Source organism: Oncorhynchus tshawytscha, linkage group LG05 (genome assembly GCF_018296145.1).
Source record: "Oncorhynchus tshawytscha isolate Ot180627B linkage group LG05, Otsh_v2.0, whole genome shotgun sequence".
Lineage (NCBI taxonomy): Eukaryota > Metazoa > Chordata > Actinopteri > Salmoniformes > Salmonidae > Oncorhynchus > Oncorhynchus tshawytscha.
This window is the reverse complement of record NC_056433.1, coordinates 88,435,701-88,456,760: the sequence shown is the minus strand read 5'-3', so window position 1 is coordinate 88,456,760 and position 21,060 is coordinate 88,435,701. Positions and strand designations below refer to the sequence as shown.

The following is a 21,060-nucleotide window of genomic DNA, read 5'->3' as shown; positions in this document are numbered from 1 at the left end:
AATAAATTGAACTGTATTTTAAGACAATTAAATACCCCACTAACAAAAAATCTGTTAGAATTATAAGTATTATATATAAGTATAAGTATTATAAGTACCCTTAAGGTCCTTGTGTAATGTGATATTGTACCCCCTAGCTCAATTGTCCATTGTATACTATCCATATATACTTGTGTTCCCTCATGTACTTCCTGTATTGATTTGTTGTTAATAAAACAAAAAATCGAACACAGCATTTATCATTGGTCCCTAACCGGCCGGTATGGGTAGCCGTTTAGGTCAAATGTTTGTCAAAAAAAGATACATCAAATAATAATTTGACATGTCAAATAACACGACTCTATTATAGCACTGCCACCAGCACTGTCAAAGTTGTACAAAATAATTCTACAAACAAGCACCCACACCGGCCACAATGTGTTTACAATACCACGTTGGTAATAACGCATTATTTGTTCCACCGAATGGGAAAACGTCTGTGTGAGCATTTGTAATAAGATCAGGATCAAAACTGTTTGGAAATATGTTTGATACAGATGTTTTTAGCATGTTTTTAGCAACCTCTGGGGCTAGCTTTAGCTTGGTACCTAGCTAGCATCGATGCAACCAGCCTGAAAGCAATGACCAGTAGAAACTGCAGTCATTTTCAATATTTAGGAATAGATTTAGGAATCCATGAGAGTAAGTATTAGCTAGGTAGCCACTTGTTGTTCCCCTATTGAAATCGAAGTTCATTTCATGAAAATAACTAGCTATCCAGCTACTTAACCCTGTTGACCACAGCTAACGTTATAAGCAGCCAGTTAGCTTCATCTGGCTAGAGAGTGGTGAACCGGAACCGGAACCGTGCTGTGACGCTATCCACAATAAGGATTATCCACAATAGTGGATTTTGCCGTTTTCCTTCAAAATAAAAGTTCCTCTTTGAAAGTTACGCAGGTTACACAATTGATGGAATCATGCCATATTTAGACTAGATAATATTTAACAAGGTTGGAGGGCTGGAATTTATGGGGCAATAAAATAGTGTATCAGTCTGCACCTTAACACCCACAGAACGCAACTTTTTACGCAAATATTAGCGTCGTAGATCTTATTGTGGCACTTTGACTGTGGGAAAGTCCTCAGAGTTATCAGACTCCAGAAAATACACTTGGTATGGTTTTTTCTCTGGAATATTGTTCAATACATATAGTAGGTTGACGGGTACAATACATGTGGCTCAATTCACAGTGGTTTCAGAGTCCTGCAATAAGAGCTACGACGCTAATGTTCTGTGGGTGTCACTGGGTAGACTGATACCCAATGTCATTGATCCACAATCCATAGGGTAAGGCTGTACAGTGAAACAAGTATGCCTTCGATGCAATTCTAAAGTCTAAGACATCCACAGTGTGATTTCAACAGATTTTTGTCAAATTAACAAATGATTGTCTTTTTTTTGAATTTATATAACAACAATCCAACCTCGCTTCGCATGATCTATTCCAATAAGGCATGATTCCACTATTCGTATTCATTTGTAACACTTTCAATTAGACATAAGGGGGCGCACAATTGGTCCAGCGTCGTCCGGGTTAGGTCGTTATTGTAAATAATAATTTGTTCTTAACTGAATTGCCTAGTTAAATTAAGGTTCAATAGAATATATATATTTTTATATTCTATTTTCTTTTTTAAGGCGAACAGCAAATTCCACTATTTAGGCTAATCCTTATTGTGGCTAGCTTCACATAGGTGTGGTCTGACCATTCATCAAATTAGAACTGTTTTATAAATAAGGGGTATTTTAGATGATGACACCTAGATAGGTAGTTAGCTAGCTAACTATAGCTACTGAAATAGATCATGTCGTTTTGCTATGTTTTTGGGGGAAGAACATTGTTTGTGTCCATTAGCTAGCTAGCTTTTTTATAGCCAGCACCGTCCTTAGCTTGGGGGAGTGTGTCTGCCGTCGTGAGGCAGCGGCCGGTGAGCGAAACAAAACTTTACCGGCATCATAGCACACGTATCAGTGAATCGTTGTGACATATGAAATACGAGTGATAGTCTAATCAAAGTGTAATAATTACATAAACAATGAATAAACGTGTTAAATGATTTACATGGCGTGACAGTCATATTCAGGTCCTGGTTGGTCAACAAGCTTATTTGACGCTCCGAATAGTGTAAAACGGCGTTCCATACCAGCGAGGTAAATCAAGTGCACCCCACATAGGCAAAGGGCTTATTCTGATTGGTTAAAGAAAACCGGATGGCTGGTTAGGGGTTGATGACCCTTCGTGAACGCCGAATATTGTGTGTAAATGATGAAGAAATTAGGGTCAGTAATGTGAAATCCCTATAAATGGAACAATTTTAAACTTCCATTTTTATTATTATTATTTTTTTTATAGCAAAGCGTTAATTTAGAACTGTCTGTGAGAAAATCTTGTGGAAGATTACGGTTGAGCACCCCTAGTTACGTAATGGGTTAGTTCATCATTACTGTACAGCGGAAGGAGGAGGACGTCAATATACAACAGCGTATTTATCCCACCAGGAGAAATTCATACTATGTGGCTACCTAGTTAACTACCAAGTTAAAAATCCACGACACAGTGCAAGGTATGTGTACCAAATGTTACAGGTTTATTGCGTGCATATTTTAGAGTGTCCGATGCTACTGCATGTTTTTGCTGCCATCTTCTGAGATGACAGGTGGTGATGGTGACGGCCATCTAGCCTAGTGGGCGCAAAATACATATTCTTATCTTTGTCTCTATGATTGAACGGCCGGGTAATGTAAAAAAACATTTACACCAGTCCTAAGTGTGTTTTGTACTCAATGTCCAATACATTATCCTTATCAAGTGTTCATGCTACTGTAGATCAGGTTATGGCTGAATTAATATCACGGCTTGCCGTAAAGTTAGCCAAAAGGCTGGCACATGACGATATTGATTCGTTTCATTTTACCATTCATTCAATGGGAACGCACCTATCCCTGAACCGGGTTGTACATAAAATATGTTCCATTGAGGCTGCAAGGGTGTAGTTTTCCTCCTTAACTAGATTTAATGGTGATAAGGCGTAAAAAAATATGTATATATTTTGTGATATCCAATTGGTAGTTACGATCTTGTCTCATCGCTGCAACTCTCCAACGGGCTTGGGAGAGGCGAAGGACTGAAACATCACCCGCTAAGCCACACTGCTTCTTAACCTGGAAGCCAGCCGCACCAATGTGTTGGAGGAAACACAGTTCAACTGACCACTGAAGTCAGCTTGCATGTGCCCGGCGCGATGAGCCATGGAAAACCCCCCGGTCTAACCCTCCCCTAACCCAGACGGCGCTGGGCCAATTGTGCACCACCCTATGGGACTCCCGGTCACGGCCGGTTGTGACACAGCCTGGGGTGAAGCCTCAACACTAACATGTAGTGCCTTAGACCGCTGCGCCACTCAGGAGACCCCATACTTTCTTTATGAAGCACCAGTTTCCATCACCATGCTAGAGTAGCTAATGTTAGTCCTGGATGTTGCATATTACGTTCAGCCAATCAGGTTGCAGCAGTCAGTTTTTTTCCCACCCCTGGTCTGATTGGCTGAACACGATACGCAACATCAGGAAGTAGCATTAGCCACTTTAGCATGGTGGTGGAAAATAGTGTTTTATAAAAAATAATGCAAATTTCCCCGTTTTTTTCCGACCTTCTCCCCATTCAATTGAGTTAAGGAGGAACATTTCACCCTTACAGCCTGAATGTTTCATGTTTAATGTACAAACCAGTCCATGGGGGATACGAGTGCATAGCCAGCTGCATAGCCAGCTGGATAGATTCCATCTGGACGGTAAGATTAAATTACTCAACATCGCCATCTGCTGGCCTTTGGGATACCTTCAATTCAATGTTAGTTACTGACTATGAATTACCTTTCAACACTTTACCTTTATAAGCCCAAAAACACAATTCCTGGTTGATATCTTTAAACCCAATTTGAAGTTTTAATAAATATATATTTTTAACCCTTTCTGCAGCATAGATGACATCCCACCCCTCTAAACAGACCAACCACTTCAACTTTAAACAATTCTCTCATCCAACATCCCAGTCCTCTCTTCAATGCCTAACAGTGGGGATAGTTCAGGACCTAATGTATCTGGGAGTCAGCCAGGCGACCAGGCTATGCCCTTGTCCCAGCGACCCCCACCCCCTGACAGAGAGGATGACCAACGCGGCCTGCTGACCACTCTCACCCGGGACTCCCTGAGGACCCGGAGAGCCTCCAGTGCTGAGCTCCAGCTCCCATGGACCTGCCCTGTCACTCACTCCAGAGAGAAGTTCTACACAGTCTGCTCAGACTACGCCCTCCTCAACCAGGCTGCCTCTCTCTACCGGCTCCCCAGCACCCCCAGAGAGGTGGCCCACAGCAAGCAGGATGGCAGCGGGGCCCCATTAGTGAAGTCCAACACTGTGGACCTGTCTCAGGGTCAGGGGCAGCCTGCAGGTGTAGAGGAGGCTTCAGACGAAGACTTTGACATGGAGGGGGTGTCCTGCAGCAACACCAAGCCTATCCTGGCTTGGGAGATTGATACCACTAACTTTGATGCTGTGCTAACTCGAAAGCCCAGGACAAGTAAGCAAAATCAATAACCTAAATCATATACAGTATAAAACAGGGGTTCTGCTTGCTTTTGGAGACATCATTTCCAGTATGTTTTTAGTCTCGTGAATATGCTATGAATTACTTAGTATTATTCTCATGCTGATTCATCTGTTACTAAGAAATATGTGCCCGTAACTGGTGTTCAGACCATCTGTTGTTGGTACCGTGGGTATCGTAAGTATTCACCTCCCCCTTGGATTTCTTCACATTTTATTGTGTTACAAAGTGGGATTAAACTGTCATTTTGTTGTCAATGAGCTACACAAAATACTCTGTCAAAGTAGAAGTAAAATCCGAACATTATTTTAAGACGAATGAAAAATAAAACATAAATATACGTTAATTAGATAAGTTTTCACCCCCCTGAGTAAATACATGTTAGAAACCAGTTGGCAGCGATTACGTCTGTGAGTGTTCTTTGGTAAGTCTCTTAAGAGCTTTGCACACCTGGATTGTGCAATATTTACCCAGTATTCTTCAAATCAAATGTACTTATATAGCCCTTCGTACATCAGCTGATATCTCAAAGTGCTGTACAGAAACCCAGCCTAAAACCCCAAACAGCAAGCAATGCAGGTGTAGAAGCACGGTGGCTAGGAAAAACTCCCTAGAAAGGCCAAAACCTAGGAAGAAACCTAGAGAGGAACCAGGCTATGTGGGGTGGCCAGTCCTCTTCTGGCTGTGCCGGGTGGAGATTATAACAGAACATGGCCAAGATGTTCAAATGTTCATAAATGACCAGCATGGTCGAATAATAATAAGGCAGAACAGTTGAAACTGGAGCAGCAGCACGGCCAGGTGGACTGGGGACAGCAAGGAGTCATCATGTCAGGTAGTCCTGGGGCATGGTCCTAGGGCTCAGGTCCTCCGAGAGAGAGAAAGAAAGAGAGAAGGAGAGAATTAGAGAACGCACACTTAGATTCACACAGGACACTGAATAGGACAGGAGAAGTACTCCAGATATAACAAACTGACCCTAGCCCCCCGACACATAAACTACTGCAGCATAAATACTGGAGGCTGAGACAGGAGGGGTCAGGAGACACTGTGGTCCCATCCAAGGACATCCCAGGACAGGGCCAAACAGGAAGGATATAACCCCACCCACTTTGCCAAAGCACAGCCCCCACACCACTAGAGGGATATCTTCAACCACCAACTTACCATCCTGAGACAAGGCTGACAAGGCTGAGTATAGCCCACAAAGATCTCCGCCATGGCACAACCCAAGGGGGGGGATTTCAAGAAGATTTAAGTCAAAACTGTGACTTGGCCACTCAAAATTGAGGAACATTCACTGTCTTGGTAAGCAACTCCAGTGTAGATTTGGTCTTGTGTTGTAGGTTATTGACCTGCTGAAAGGTGAATTCATCTCCCATTGTCTGGTATAAAAGCATACTGAAGCAGGTTTTCCTCCAAGGATTTTGTATGTGCTTAGCTCCATCCCATTTATTTTCATCCTGAAAAACACCCCAGTCTTTGCCATTGTCAAGCATACCCATACCATGATGCAGCCAACATCATGCTTGAAAATAAAGAGGCTTTTACTCAGTGACATGTTGTATTGGATTTGCCCCAAACGTTAGGCTTTACATTTACTTAAGGCTTTGCAAAGTGTATTCTGTAGTTTTTTTTTTTTCAGTATTACTTTAGTGCCTTGTTTCAGACCGGATGCATGTCTTGGAATATTTGTATTCTGCTTTTCACTCATTTAGGTCGTTATTATGGAGACACAATAATGTTGCTGAACCATTTCTCATATCACAACTTCGTAGCAGTTTTAAAATCACCAATGGCCTCATTGTAACATCCCTGAGCAGTTTCCTTCCTGTTCTGTAGCTCAGTTCAGAAGGACGACTGTATCTTTGATGTGTCTGTGTGGTTAAATACATCATCCACAGCATAATTATTAACTTGACCAGACGTAAAAAGATATTCAATATCTGATTTTGTTATTGTTACTCATCTACCAATCACAGCCCTTCTTTATGAAGCTTTTGAAAAAAGCTCCCTGGTCTTTGTAGTTGAATCTGTGCTTGAAATGCAATACTTGACCGAGGGACCTTACAGATGTTGTATGTATGGGGGACAGAAGAAGGGGGTAGTCTTTAAAAAAATCATATCAACCCCTGTTTTTCACACAGTGGATCCATGTAACTTCTGATGTGATTTGTTGAGCCAAATTGTACTACTGAACTGATTTAGGCCTTAAGGAAGAGGGTGAATACTTATGCAACAACCAAATTTGTGTTATTACATTTTAATTAAATTGTAAACATTTCTAGAATTGTCTTTTTACTTTGGCATTATGGAGTATTTTATGTAGTTGATCAATGACACACAAAAAAAAATCACAATTAAATCTATTTTATTCCCACTTTGTAACACAGCAAAATGTGAAAAAAATCCAAGCGGGGTGAATACTTATGATTAGAGGTGCAAAATTCCATGAACTTTCAATAAATTCCCTGTTTTCCCCATAATCCCAGAATATTCTCCGGAAACAGGTAGGAATAAGAAGGAAATCTGTAATCCTCCAACCAGGAATTCTGGAAAACCAGGACATTTGAATGTTTCCCAGAATTTTGAAACCCTACTCATGATACTCCTCTTCAACACAAGCAGTGAAACCACAGACAGGCAGTGAAACCACAGACAGGCAGTGAAACCACAGACAGGCAGTGAAACCACAGACAGGCAGTGAAACCACAGACAGGCAGTGAAACCACAGACAGGCAGTGAAACCACAGACAGGCAGAGAAACCACAGACAGGCAGAGAAACCACAGACAGGCATTTGATGACATTTTTTTAAGGATCCGACAGCTAGTCTTACTGGGGTCCGACAAATAATGAAAAAGACATTACATCTATCAGTTACACACACAACCAGTAGGTCACATGTCAGTACACACAACCAGTAGGTCACATGTCAATACATACACACAACCAGTAGGTCACATGACAGTACACACAACCAGTAGGTCACATGACAGTACACACAACCAGTAGGTCACATTTCAGTACACACAACCAGTAGGTCACATTTCAGTACACACAACCAGTAGGTCACATGTCAGTACACACAACCAGTAGGTCACATGTCAGTACACACAACCAGTAGGTCACATGTCAGTACATACAACCAGTAGGTCACATGACAGTACACACAACCAGTAGGTCACATGTCAGTACACACAACCAGTAGGTCACATGTCAGTACACACAACCAGTAGGTCACATCTGTTTATTACGGCTAGACCTCTCCCCATCTCTTTATTACAGACAGACCTCTCCCCATCTCTATTTTACAGACAGACCTCTCCCCATCGTTACAACCATTGAATCTATATGTTTTGACCATGACAGTTTACAATCTAAGGAAACACCAAGTAAAATGTAGTCTCCGCAACTTGGTCAATAGTCAGATTCAGCTCAGGTCTAGCATTTGGGTAATGATTTGTACCAAATACAATGCCCTTAGTTTTAGAGATGTTCAGGACCAGTTTATTACTGGACACCCATTCTAAAACAGACTGCAACTCTTTGTTTAGGGTAGCAATGATTTCACTAGCTGTGGTTGCTGACGCGTACAGGGTTTAATCATCAGCGTACATAGACACACAGACTTTAAAAAAAAAATGTTATTGGTAAAAAATAGAAAAGAGTAGAGGGCCAAAATATTTGTAACATCCTCCACATTGGAGTCACAGCAACATATTTTGTATGATCTCTTATAGAGGTCGACCTCTAATCTCTTATACACTATTTTAGGCCCAGCTTTTGGAACTTTGTCTTTCCTGTATATAGCCACTATATTGTGATCACTGCATCCAATGGGTACGGATAGAGCTTTAGAACAATGTTCTACAGTAATAGTAAAGATGTGATCGTAGGTACACTTCAACTGTGACAGGCAAAATTAGAAAACAAATCCAGAAAATCACATTGTAGGATTTTTAATGAATTTATTTGAAAATTATGGTGGAAAATAAGTATTTGGTCACCTACAAACAAGCAACATTTCTGGCTCTCACAGACCTGTAACTTCTTCTTTAAGAGGCTCCACTGTCCTCCACTCGTTACCTGTATTACTGGCACCTGTTTGAACTTGTTATCAGTATAAAAGACACCTGTCCACAACCTCAGAGTCACACTCCAAACTCCACTATGGCCAAGACCAAAGAGCTGTCAAAGGACACCAGAAACAAAATTGTAGACCTGCACCAGGCTGGGAAGACTGAATCTGCAATAGGTAAGTAGCTTGGTTTGAAGAAATCAACTGTGGGAGCAATTATTAGGAAATGGAAGACATACAAGACCACTGATTATCTCCCTCGATCTGGGGCTCCATGCAAGATCTCACCCCGTGGGGTCAAAATGATCACAAGAACGGTGAGCAAAAATCCCAGAACCACATGGGGGGACCTAGTGAATGACCTGCAGAGAGCTGGGACCAAAGTTTTATTTCATTTTATTTTTTAAATCACCTTTATTTAACCAGGTAGGCTAGTTGCGAACAAGTTCTCATTTGCAACTGAGACCTGGCCAAGATAAAGCGTAGCAATTTGACACATACAACAACACAGAGTTACACATGGAATAAACAAAACATACAGTCAATAATACAGTAGAACAAAAGAAAACAAAAAGTCTATATACAGTGAGTGGAAATGAGGTAAGTTAAGGAAATAAATAGGCCATGGTGGCGAAGTAATTACAATATAGCAATTAAACACTGGAATGGTAGATTGGCAGAAGATGAATGTGCAGGTAGAGATACTGGGGTGCAAAGGAACAAGATAAATACATAAATAAATACCAGTATGGGGATGAGGTAGGTAGATAGATGGGCTGTTTACAGATGGGCTAAGTACAGGTGCAGTGATCTGTAAACTGCTCTGACAGCTGGTGCTTAAAGCTAGTGAGGGAGATGTGAGTCTCCAGCTTCAGAGATTTTTGCAATTCGTTCCAGTTATGGGCAGCAGAGAACTGGAAGGAAAGACGACCAAAGGAGGAATTGGCTTTGGGGGTGACCAGTGAGATATACCTGCTGGAGCGCGTGCTACGACTGGGTGCTGCTATGGTGACCAGTGAGCTGAGATAAGGTGGGGCTTTACCTAGCAGAGACTTGTAGATAAACCTGTAGCCAGTGGATTTGGCGACAAGTATGAAGCGAGGGCCAACCAACGAGAGTGTACAGGTCGCAATGGTGGGTAGTGTATGGGGCTTTGGTGACAAAACGGATGGCACTGTGATAGACTGCATCCAGTTTGTTGAGTAGAGTGTTGGAGGCTATTTTATAGATGACATCACCGAAGTCGAGGATCGGTAGGATGGTCAGTTTTACGAGGGTCTGTTTGGCAGCATGAGTGAAGGATGCTTTGTTGCGATATAGGAAGCCGATTCTAGATTTAATTTTGGATTGGAGATGCTTAATGTGAGTCTGGAAGGAGAGTTTACAGTCTAACCAGACACCCAGGTATTTGTAGTTGTCCATGTATTCTAAGTCAGAGCCGTCCAGAGTAGTGATGCTGGACGGGCGAGCAGGTGCGGGCAGCGATCGATTGAATAACATGCATTTTTAGTTTTACTTTACTTAGTTTTAAGAGCAGTTGGAGGCCACGGAAGGAGAGTTGTATGGCATTGAAGCTTGTCTGGAGGTTAGTTAACACAGTGTCCAAGGAGGGGCCAGAAGTATACAGAATGGTGTCGACTGCGTAGAGGTGGATCAGAGAATCACCAGCAGCAAGAGCAACATCATTGATGTATACAGAAAAGAGAGTCGGCCCGAGAATTGAACCCTGTGGCACACCCATAGAGACTGTCAGAGGTCCAGACAACAGGCCCTCCGATTTGACACACTGAACTCTATCAGAGAAGTAGTTGGTAAACCAGGCGAGGCAGTCATTTGAGAAACCAAGGCTGTCGAGTCTGCCAATAAGAATGTTGTGATTGACAGAGTCAAAAGCCTTGGCCAGGTCGATGAATAAGGCTGCACAGTAATGTCTCTTATCGATGGCGGTTATGATGTCGTTTAGAACCTTGAGCGTGGCTGAGGTGCACCCATGACCAGCTCTGAAACCAGATTGCATAACGGAGAAGGTATGGTGGGATTCGAAATGGTCAGTAATCTGTTTGTTAACTTGGCTTTCGAAGACCTTAGAAAGACAGGGTAGGATAGATATAGGTCTTTGTAGCAGTTTGGGTCTAGAGTGTCACCCCCTTTAAAGAGGGGGATGACCACGGCAGCTTTCCAATCTTTGGGAATCTCAGACGAATCGAAAGAGAGGTTGAACAGGCTAGTAATAGGGGTTGCAACAATTTCGGCAGATCATTTTAGAAAGAGAGGGTCCAGATTGTCTAGCCCGGCTGATTTGTAAGGGTCCAGATTTTGCAGCTCTTTCAGAACATCGGCTATCTGGATATGGGTGAAGGAGAAATGGTGGGGGCTTTGGCGGGTTGCTGTGGAGGGTGCCGGACAGTTGACCGGGGTAGGGGTAGCCAAGTGGAAAGCATGGCCAGCCGTAGAGAAATGCTAATTTGAATTCTCAATTATAGCGGATTTATCGGTGGTGACAATGTTTCCTAGCCTCTGAGCAGTGGGCAACTGGGAGGAGGTGTTCTTATTCTCCATGGACTTTACAGTGTCCCAGAACTTTTTTGAGTTAGTACTACAGTATGCAAATTTATGTTTGAAAAAGCTTGCCTTAGCTTTTCTAACTGCCTGTGTATATTTGTTCCTAACTTCCCTGAAAAGTTGCATATCACAGGGGCTATTCGATGCTAATGCAGAACATCACAGGATGTTTTTGTGCTGGTCAAGGGCAGACAGGTCTGGCGTGAACCAAGGACTATATCTATTCCTAGTTCTACATTTTTTGAGAGGGGCATGCTTATTTAAGATGGTGAGGAAAGCACTTTTAAAGAATAGCCAGGCATCATCTACTGACGGGATGAGGTCAATGTCATTCCAGGAGTAACAAAGTAACAAAGGCTACCATCAGTAACACACTACGCCGCCAGGGACTCAAATCCTGCAGTGCCAGAGGTGTCCCCCTGCTTAAGCCAGTACATGTCCAGACCCGTCTGAAGTTTGCTAGAGAGCATTTGGATTATCCAGAAGAAGATTGGGAGAATGTCATATGGTCAGATGAAACCAAAATATAACTTTTTGGTAAAAACTCAACTTGTCGTGTTTGGAGGACAAAGAATGCTGAGTTGCATCCAAAGAACACCATACCTACTGTGAAGCATGGGGGTGGAAACATCATGCTTTGGGGCTGTTTTTCTGCAAAGGGACCAGGACGACTGATCCGTGTAAAGGAAAGAATGAATGGGGCCATGTATCGTAAGATTTTGAGTGAAAACCTCCTTCCATCAGCAAGGGCATTGAAGATGAAACGTGGCTGGGTCTTTCAGCATGACAATGATCCCAAACACACCGCCCGGGCAACGAAGGAGTGGCTTCGTAAGAAGCATTTCAAGGTCCTGGAGTGGCCTAGCCAGTCTCCAGATCTCAACCCCATAGACAATCTTTGGAGGGAGTTGAAAGTCTGTGTTGCCCAGCAACAGCCCCAAAACATCCCTGCTCTAGAGGAGATCTGCATGGAGAAATGGGCCAAAATACCAGCAACAGTGTGTGAAAACCTTGTGAAGACTTACAGAAAACGTTTGACCTCTGTCATTGCCAACAAAGGGTATATAACAAAGTAATGAGATAAACTTTTGTTATTGACCAAATACTTATTTTCACCTTAATTTGCAAATAAATTCATTACAAATCCTACAATGTGATTTTCTGGATTTTTTTTTTTCTCATTTTGTCTGTCATAGTTGAAGTGTACCTATGATGAAAATTACAGGCCTCTCTCATCTTTTTAAGTGGGAGAACTTGCACAATTGGTGGCTGACTAGATACTTTTTTGCCCCACTGTAAATTAGTTTAAAAAAATCGCTAATATATGAATGTTAACTGATTTTTAGCAAGTTATTGATTTCAAGGCATCCGTATTAATATGGGCTATTTTCAGCCATTTCCTGGGGAGCTGATCAGAGATAAACATTATATGGAAAAGAACAAACAAAGCAAGAGACAAAAAAACAACATTATTCAGCAGTCCATCAATCAGTTGGTGTGTTTAAGTGTGTGTGTGTGTGCTGCGGGGTTGGCACTACGAATGGCTTCTGGGAGGGAGGGGGGACAATGAACCTGTCATAGCAGATGTAAGCAATGTCCCCACGCGCTCTGGCAGCTTTCATGGCTGGAATCAGTTCTTTCCTCTTCTGGCGCACAGCTTCAGGATAGTCCTCGCTGAGGAAGATGTACGTTTATCTCAAGTTCTTGGCTCTTTCCAGAACAGCTACTTTTTCCTAGAACCTCTGGAACTTGACCACTATCGGGCTGGGCCTGTCACCTGGGCCGGTGGTGGGCTTTCCAGTCCTGTGAGCGCGCTCCACCTCAATCTTCCTATGGTCAGCTTTCAGTTTCTTAGGGATAATTTCCCGCACTTTGTCTTCAGACTCCGTCCAGGTCTCATGTGGAGAGTTCACAACAATGTTGTTCTGCCTTGATTGTCCCTCGAGAATCTGATTGTCCCTCGAGAATCTGATTTTCGCCGTTAGTTTGTCTATACTTTTATTAATCGCGTCCACCAGTATTTGGACAAAACACTTGAAGAAATTTTTTGTTGTTGTTGTTGCAACAACTGCTTGTATAACTATTTTTGTTCCTTCACCTGTGATAGAGAGACACCACTGTCCAGAGTGCTAGTAGGACAGGCAGAGACACCACTGTCCAGAGTGCTAGTAGGACAGGCAGAGACACTACTGTCCAGAGTGCTAGTAGGACAGGCAGAGACACCACTGTCCAGAGTGCTAGTAGGACAGGCAGAGACACCACTGTCCAGAGTGCTAGTAAGACGGGCAGGGACACCACTGTCCAGAGTGCTAGTAAGACGGGCAGAGACACCACTGTCCAGAGTGCTAGTAGGACAGGCAGAGACACCACTGTCCAGAGTGCTAGTAGGACAGGCAGAGACACCACTGTCCAGAGTGCTAGTAGGACAGGCAGAGACACCACTGTCCAGAGTGCTAGTAGGACAGGACACCACTGTCCAGAGTGCTAGTAGGACAGGCAGAGACACCACTGTCCAGAGTGCTAGTAGGACAGGCAGAGACACCACTGTCCAGAGTGCTAGTAGGACAGGCAGAGACACCACTGTCCAGAGTGCAGTAGGACAGGCAGAGACACCACTGTCCAGAGTGCTAGTAGGACAGGCAGAGACACCACTGTCCAGAGTGCTAGTAGGACAGGCAGAGACACCACTGTCCAGTAGGACGGGCAGAGACACCACTGTCCAGAGTGCTAGTAGGACGGGCAGAGACACCACTGTCCAGAGTGCTAGTAGGACGGGCAGAGACACCACTGTCCAGAGTGCTAGTAGGACGGGCAGAGACACCACTGTCCAGAGTGCTAGTAGTACGAGCAGAGACACCACAGACAGGCAGAGACACCACCTAAAGAATCAATGTGCTGTAGGGAGAGGGTGAATGAGGGGACTGTGTTTATTTCACAGTGACTACAAGAGACATTACTTTTCACAGTGACAAGATTACCCAGCTGAGTAGTTGTTGTTGTTGAAAGAAATGGAACAATTAAGTACCGTGTTGTTCTCAGAAACAATTCGAACTCTAGGAACATTAGTACGCCACACCGCTTGATTATATTCAGACCTGATGAACGCTTGACAGATATAGCCTACTTTTAGTTTCTGTCTGTATGAGCGATTGCTTTAACTTTGTGTCCTATTTTCAGGCAACATAAAGAGAGTTGGTACGAAGAAGATGAAGTCTTCAGGGGGCAGTAGGAACCTGCAGGACCTTCCTCTCCACGCCTCGCAGGACGAGATCAAACAGAGGAAAGTCCTGGACCTCAGGAGATGGTAATATAGCACACAGCTCATTATACTGTAACTGCTGAGGTAACACACAGCTCATTATACTGTAACTACTGAGGTAACACACAGCTCATTATACTGCAACTACTGAGGTAACACACAGCTCATTATACTGTAACTACTGAGGTAACACACAGCTCATTATACTGTAACTACTGAGGTAACACACAGCTCATTATACTGTATTAACTACTGAGGTAACACACAGCTCATTATACTGTAACTGCTGAGGTAACACAGCTCATTATACTGTAACTACTGAGGTAACACACAGCTCATTATACTGTAACTGCTGAGGTAACACAGCTCATTATACTGTAACTACTGAGGTAACACACAGCTCATTATACTGTAACTACTGAGGTAACACACAGCTCATTATACTGTATTAACTACTGAGGTAACACACAGCTCATTATACTGTAACTACTGAGGTAACACACAGCTTATTATACTGTATTAACTACTGATAGACCTATCACAGAGCTAGTTATACTGTATTAACTACTGAGGTAACACACAGCTCATTATACTGTATTAACTACTGAGGTAACACACAGCTCGTTATACTGTAACTACTGAGGTAACACACAGCTTATTATACTGTATTAACTACTGATAGACCTATCACAGAGCTAGTTATACTGTATTAACTACTGATAGACCTATCACAGAGGTAGTTATACTGTATTAACTACTGATAGACCTATTACAGAGCTAGTTATACTGTATTAACTACTGATAGACCTATCACAGAGCTAGTTATACTGTATTAACTACTGATAGACCTATTACAGAGCTAGTTATACTGTATTAACTACTGATAGACCTATTACAGAGCTAGTTATACTGTATTAACTACTGATAGACCTATTACAGAGCTAGTTATACTGTATTAACTACTGATAGACCTATCACAGAGCTAGTTATACTGTATTAACTACTGATAGACCTATCACAGAGCTAGTTATACTGTATTAACTACTGATAATGATGACAGTGGGTTTGCATCCCAAATGGCACCCTATGTGGTACACTGCTGCCCAATAGGGCTCTGGTTAAAGCTAGTGCACTATATAGGGAATGTAGTGGACTGCTGCCCAATAGGGCTCTGGTTAAAGCTAGTGCACTATATAGGGAATGTGGTGCCATTTCGGACAGAGCCAGAAATTACTGCAAGTGGAGGAGACATTCATTAGTGTCGTGCTTTTCTCTCTCTCTCTCCCCTCCCTCCCTCCCTCCCCTCCCTCCTTCCCTTCCCCCTCCCCTCCCTCCCTCCCTCCCTCCCTCCCTCCCTCCCTCCCTCCCTCCCTCCCTCCCTCCCTCCCTCCCTCCCTCCCTCCCTCCGTTCTCTAGGTACTGTATCAGCCGCCCCCAGTACAAGACGTCATGTGGGATATCTTCATTAGTTTCCTGCTGGAACTTTCTGTACAGCACACTAGGAGCAGGGAGGTAGGCATTTTATCGTCGTCTGTAGCTCTGTACGCGTGGCAATGGGATCACCGCTCGTTGGGGGAACAGACTCCATCTTTTATACTTGTTATATAGGGAAATACAAAAGATCTGTACACACCAAGACAAATGTTTCCATCACATTATAGCGTGTAGTATCATTTTGAATGTGTCATAAATAAGAGGATTAACAGCTATTTGATTGTTATTGTGTGTATTTTCAGTCTCCCACCCATCTCCCAGGAGGGGGCTCTTCAGATCCTAGGCTTTCAGCCTCCTTTTGAGGAGATTAAGTTTGGTCCCTTTACAGGCAACGCTACTCTGATGAGGTACAGTGCTCAGAAATACTGACATTAGAAACAAGGTACACACAGCTTATGGCTACAGATTATTATATATATATATATTTATCTTTGTGAACAGATGGTTCAGGCAAATCAATGACAATTTTCGTGTCCGAGGATGTTCCTATATTCTGTACAAACCCCATGGGAAACACAAGACAGCGGGGGAGACTGGTGAGTTCGTCTACTCTCTCCTCTCGTCTACCCTCTCTACTAACACATTGGCTATGATGTAACAAGCTGGCCTCAGCTTTGGAAATACAAAGAGACAAATGTGTTCAAACAGCAGTCAATCCAGCAATTGTGGCTTGGGGCTGGCCTTGACTTTAGTTTGTCATCCAGTTTGTCTGTTATATAAAGAAATCGTTTTTTTTTTTGACAATGAAACTGAATAGATGAAAAAGCATTACAGTAGTTCAGACTGTCTGCATGATTCAGTTTTTATTTGATTTTAAATGGAGTGTGTTTGAATTGAGTATTTGTCCTCCCTGTTCCAGCTGAGGGGGCGTTGTTGAAGTTGACCCTGGGGTTAAGAGATGAAACCATGGCCTATATTTACCACTGTCAGAACCACTACTTCTGTCCTGTGGGCTTCGAGGCCACACCTTTCAAAGCAGCCAAGGCCTACAGGTACATTCTTCTCATATCTGTGTGCATTTACTTTCTAACAGGTCATCGTTTAGGCCTAATTCATTACCTGACTAATCATTTTATCTTACTGTCAACCACGTACCTCCTACTGTCATCCACGTACCTCCTACTGTCATCCACGTACCTCCTACTGTCAACCACGTACCTCCTACTGTCATCCACGTACCTCCTACTGTCACCTCCTACTGTCAACCACGTACCTCCTACTGTCAACCACGTACCTCCTACTGTCATCCACGTACCTCCTGCTGTCATCCACGTACCTCCTACTGTCATCCACTTACCTCCTACTGTCACCCACGTACCTCCTACTGTCATCCACATAAGTCCTATTGTCATCCACATAAGTCCTACTGTCATCCACTTACCTCCTGCTGTCATCCACGTACCTCCTACTGTCAACCACGTACCTCCTACTATCATCCACGTACCTCCTACTGTCAACCACGTAACTCCTACTGTCAACCACATAACTCCTACTGTCATCCACGTACCTCCTACTGTCATCCACGTACCTCCTACTGTCATCCACGTACCTCCTACTGTCAACCACGTACCTCCTACTGTCATCCACATAAGTCCTACTGTCATCCACTTACCTGCTGTCATCCACGTACCTCCTACTGTCAACCACGTACCACCTACTGTCATCCACATAACTCCTACTGTCAACCACGTAACTCTTACTGTCATCCACGTACCTCCTACTGTCATCCACGTACCTCCTACTGTCATCCACGTAACTCCTACTGTCAACCACATAACTCCTACTGTCATCCACGTACCTCCTACTGTCATCCACGTAACTCTTACTGTCATCCACGTACCTCCTACTGTCATCCACGTACCTCCTACTGTCATCCACGTACCTCCTACTGTCAACCACATAACTCCTACTGTCATCCACGTACCTCCTACTGTCATCCACGTAACTCTTACTGTCATCCACGTACCTCTTACTGTCATCCACGTACCTCCTACTGTCAACCACGTAACTCTTACTGTCATCCACGTACCTCCTACTGTCATCCACGTACCTCCTACTGTCATCCACGTACCTCCTACTGTCATCCACGTAACTCCTACTGTCATCCACGTACCTCCTACTGTCAACCACGTAACTCTTACTGTCATCCACGTGCCTCCTACTGTCATCCACGTACCTCCTACTGTCATCCACACCTACTGTCATCCACGTACCTCCTACTGTCATCCACGTACCGCCTGCTGTCAACCCCGTACCTCCTGCTGTCATCCACGTACCTCCTACTGTCATCCACGTACCTCCTACTGTCATCCACGTACCTCCTACGATCATCCACACCTACTGTCATCCACGTACCTCCTTACGGTCAACCACGTAGCTCCTACTGTCATCCACGTACCTCCTACTGTCAACCCCGTAACTCTTACTGTCAACCACATAACTCCTACCGTCATCCACGTACCTCCTGCTGTCATCCACGTACCTCCTGCTGTCATCCATGTACCTCCTGCTGTCATCCACGTACCTCCTGCTGTCATCCACGTACCTCCTGCTGTCATCCACGTACCTCCTACTGTCATCCACGTAACTCTTACTGTCATCCACGTACCTCTTACTGTCATCCACGTACCTCCTACTGTCAACCACGTAACTCTTACTGTCATCCACGTACCTCCTACTGTCATCCACGTACCTCCTACTGTCATCCACGTACCTCCTACTGTCATCCACGTAACTCCTACTGTCATCCACGTACCTCCTACTGTCAACCACGTAACTCTTACTGTCATCAACGTACCTCCTACTGTCATCCACACCTACTGTCATCCACGTACCTCCTACTGTCATCCACGTACCGCCTGCTGTCAACCCCGTACCTCCTGCTGTCATCCACGTACCTCCTACTGTCATCCACGTACCTCCTACTGTCATCCACGTACCTCCTACGGTCATCCACACCTACTGTCATCCACGTACCTCCATACGGTCAACCACGTAACTCCTACTGTCATCCACGTACCTCCTACTGTCAACCCCGTAACTCTTACTGTCAACCACATAACTCCTACCGTCATCCACGTACCTCCTGCTGTCATCCACGTACCTCCTGCTGTCATCCACGTACCTCCTGCTGTCATCCACGTACCTCCTGCTGTCATCCACTGTCATCCACGTACCTCCTGCTGTCATCCACGTACCTCCTGCTGTCATCCACGTACCTCCTGCTGTCATCCACGTACCTCCTGCTGTCATCCACGTACCTTGTTAACTTGTTCTTGTTTACTTCTAAGGGGTACATTACCAACAAATGAAATGGAACACTGGATCCTGATTGGTGAACCAAGCAGGAAACACCCTGCTATTCACTGTAAAAAGTACGATCCTTTCTGACTTCTAATGTTTACAAAAAATTACATACAGTATTTTTGTTGTTGTTGTTGTGCAACGTTGTCGTCTTCTTTAGTTGATTTGTATTTAGTCGATTACTGTGTCACTTCTGTTTCTTGCTGTTGTTTCTAGGTGGGCTGATATTGTTACAGATCTGAACACACAAAATCCAGAATACCTTGATATTCGTCACACGGAGAGGGGAATTCAGTGCCGCAAAACCAAAAAGGTTTTCATTTTCGTTTCAGTTTATAGTTTTGTTAGATGTTAGGATACCAGTTATGCTAACAATGGGATGAGGATGCGTTAGAGCCCAGAACTGGCATGAATTTTAAGCCCTACCCATGCCCGCGACATTCAGAACCCTGCCCAGGCCTGATTGCTTTTGCCAAATTTAAGGCCCTGCCCGAAATCAGAAATAACTTCCTCTGTAAGTAAATCCATTAGCTACTCCTCTGTCTGTCACTGGCTTCCTGCGCGCTGCTCGCTCTGCATGCACTCTGCTCATGGTGGCTCTGAGCCTGTGAGTGACCATAGCAACGGCTACGCTTGGGCTGCTCTGCTCAGTGACGAAACATGAGACAAGCTGTTAGTTACTTTTCATCCCTCTCAGACAAACTTGAGGAATAATATTATCATCTCCTGTCTTCTATTTAGTTGAAGCTCATCTGGCACCATGTTATGATGTTAGTCAGATATGTCTGTACTGCAGAGCACGAGCAAATGGCTCAGCTTCACAATGCTAGTGATACCCAAGCCCTGCCGTACCGTACTTATTGATGAAAAATTTAACAGGCTCTACCCTAACCCAATGTATAATGTCAGGTTGGCCCGATGGGTTCGGGTAGCAGAGCTCTAGTATGAGTACTGCATTTCTGACGTGAACCTCTCCTCTCCTGGCAGGTGGGAGGGAATCTTCACTGCATCATGGCTTTCCAGAGGGTCAACTGGCAGAAGCTAGGCCCCTGGGCCCTCAACCTGGAGAACCTGAGGCATGACCTCCACCACCAGGGGTCTGAGAGGGCCCAGGGGGGCTTAGCAGAGGTCCAGGAGGACAGGGAGAAGACCTCAGGAAAACACCAGGCTTTGGCCCGGCTAGGCCGCTCCAACAGCACAGGTACCAGTAACCAGAAGGACGTAGCTTGGAAACACCTGTCTAACACCACAGAGTACCGACACAGGAGCTCACCTGAGAGCGATGTTGAAGAAGATACCACAGATGACTGAGATTCAATGAGAAGGCTGTGAAGTTAGTGCTGCTAAAATATACTGGTTAGTATATCAAATGTTCTCAATAGTTTTTCACCAAAAAAAAAAAGAGAGACGAAAGTGTAGTTTTACCCCGTCTAGCATCATCCAGATCCCATCCAGGATTTTGCCTGATTATTGTAATGAAAAGTTAGTACAACATACAAGTTGATACACTTTAGTGTGAAAGCTACGTTTAATCGTCTAGCAATGTATAGAGGACTGCTGCTATTAATCAGAATGTCTGATAACATTGCATTTAAAAGCCATTTAAGAAATAGAAGAATAAGAATAAAATCTATTAATTTTACACTTTAAAGTGAGTGTGTTAGTTTGCGAATGTGACTGAAATCCAGTGACTACTGTAAGCCAAGTTTTTCTCA

At 43.9% G+C, this 21,060-nt stretch overlaps 1 protein-coding gene across 1 annotated transcript; it reads left to right on the top strand.

The window, feature by feature from the left end:
- The first annotated feature begins 2,246 nt into the window (after positions 1–2,246).
- Positions 2,247–20,791, top strand: LOC112251467 (basic immunoglobulin-like variable motif-containing protein). The gene is made up of 10 exons (XM_024422445.2): positions 2,247–2,607; positions 4,022–4,620; positions 14,467–14,593; positions 15,965–16,060; positions 16,285–16,389; positions 16,484–16,578; positions 16,902–17,034; positions 19,333–19,416; positions 19,562–19,658; positions 20,333–20,791. The coding sequence occupies exons 2-10, from the start codon at positions 4,107–4,109 to the stop codon at positions 20,654–20,656; spliced, it is 1,575 nt and encodes a 524-aa protein (XP_024278213.2). The 5' UTR covers positions 2,247–2,607; positions 4,022–4,106; the 3' UTR covers positions 20,657–20,791.
- The last annotated feature ends 269 nt before the right edge of the window (positions 20,792–21,060 follow it).

What these genes read in the sequence shown, in the direction of transcription:
- LOC112251467 (XM_024422445.2), top strand. Translation starts at nt 4,107, where the DNA reads ATGCCTAACAGTGGGGATAGTTCAGGACCTAATGTATCTGGGAGTCAG. An exon ending in AACTCGAAAGCCCAGGACAA is followed by an intron (nt 4,621 to 14,466) that starts GTAAGCAAAATC and finishes TCCTATTTTCAG; the next exon opens with GCAACATAAAGAGAGTTGGT. An exon ending in AGCACACTAGGAGCAGGGAG is followed by an intron (nt 16,061 to 16,284) that starts GTAGGCATTTTA and finishes GTGTATTTTCAG; the next exon opens with TCTCCCACCCATCTCCCAGG.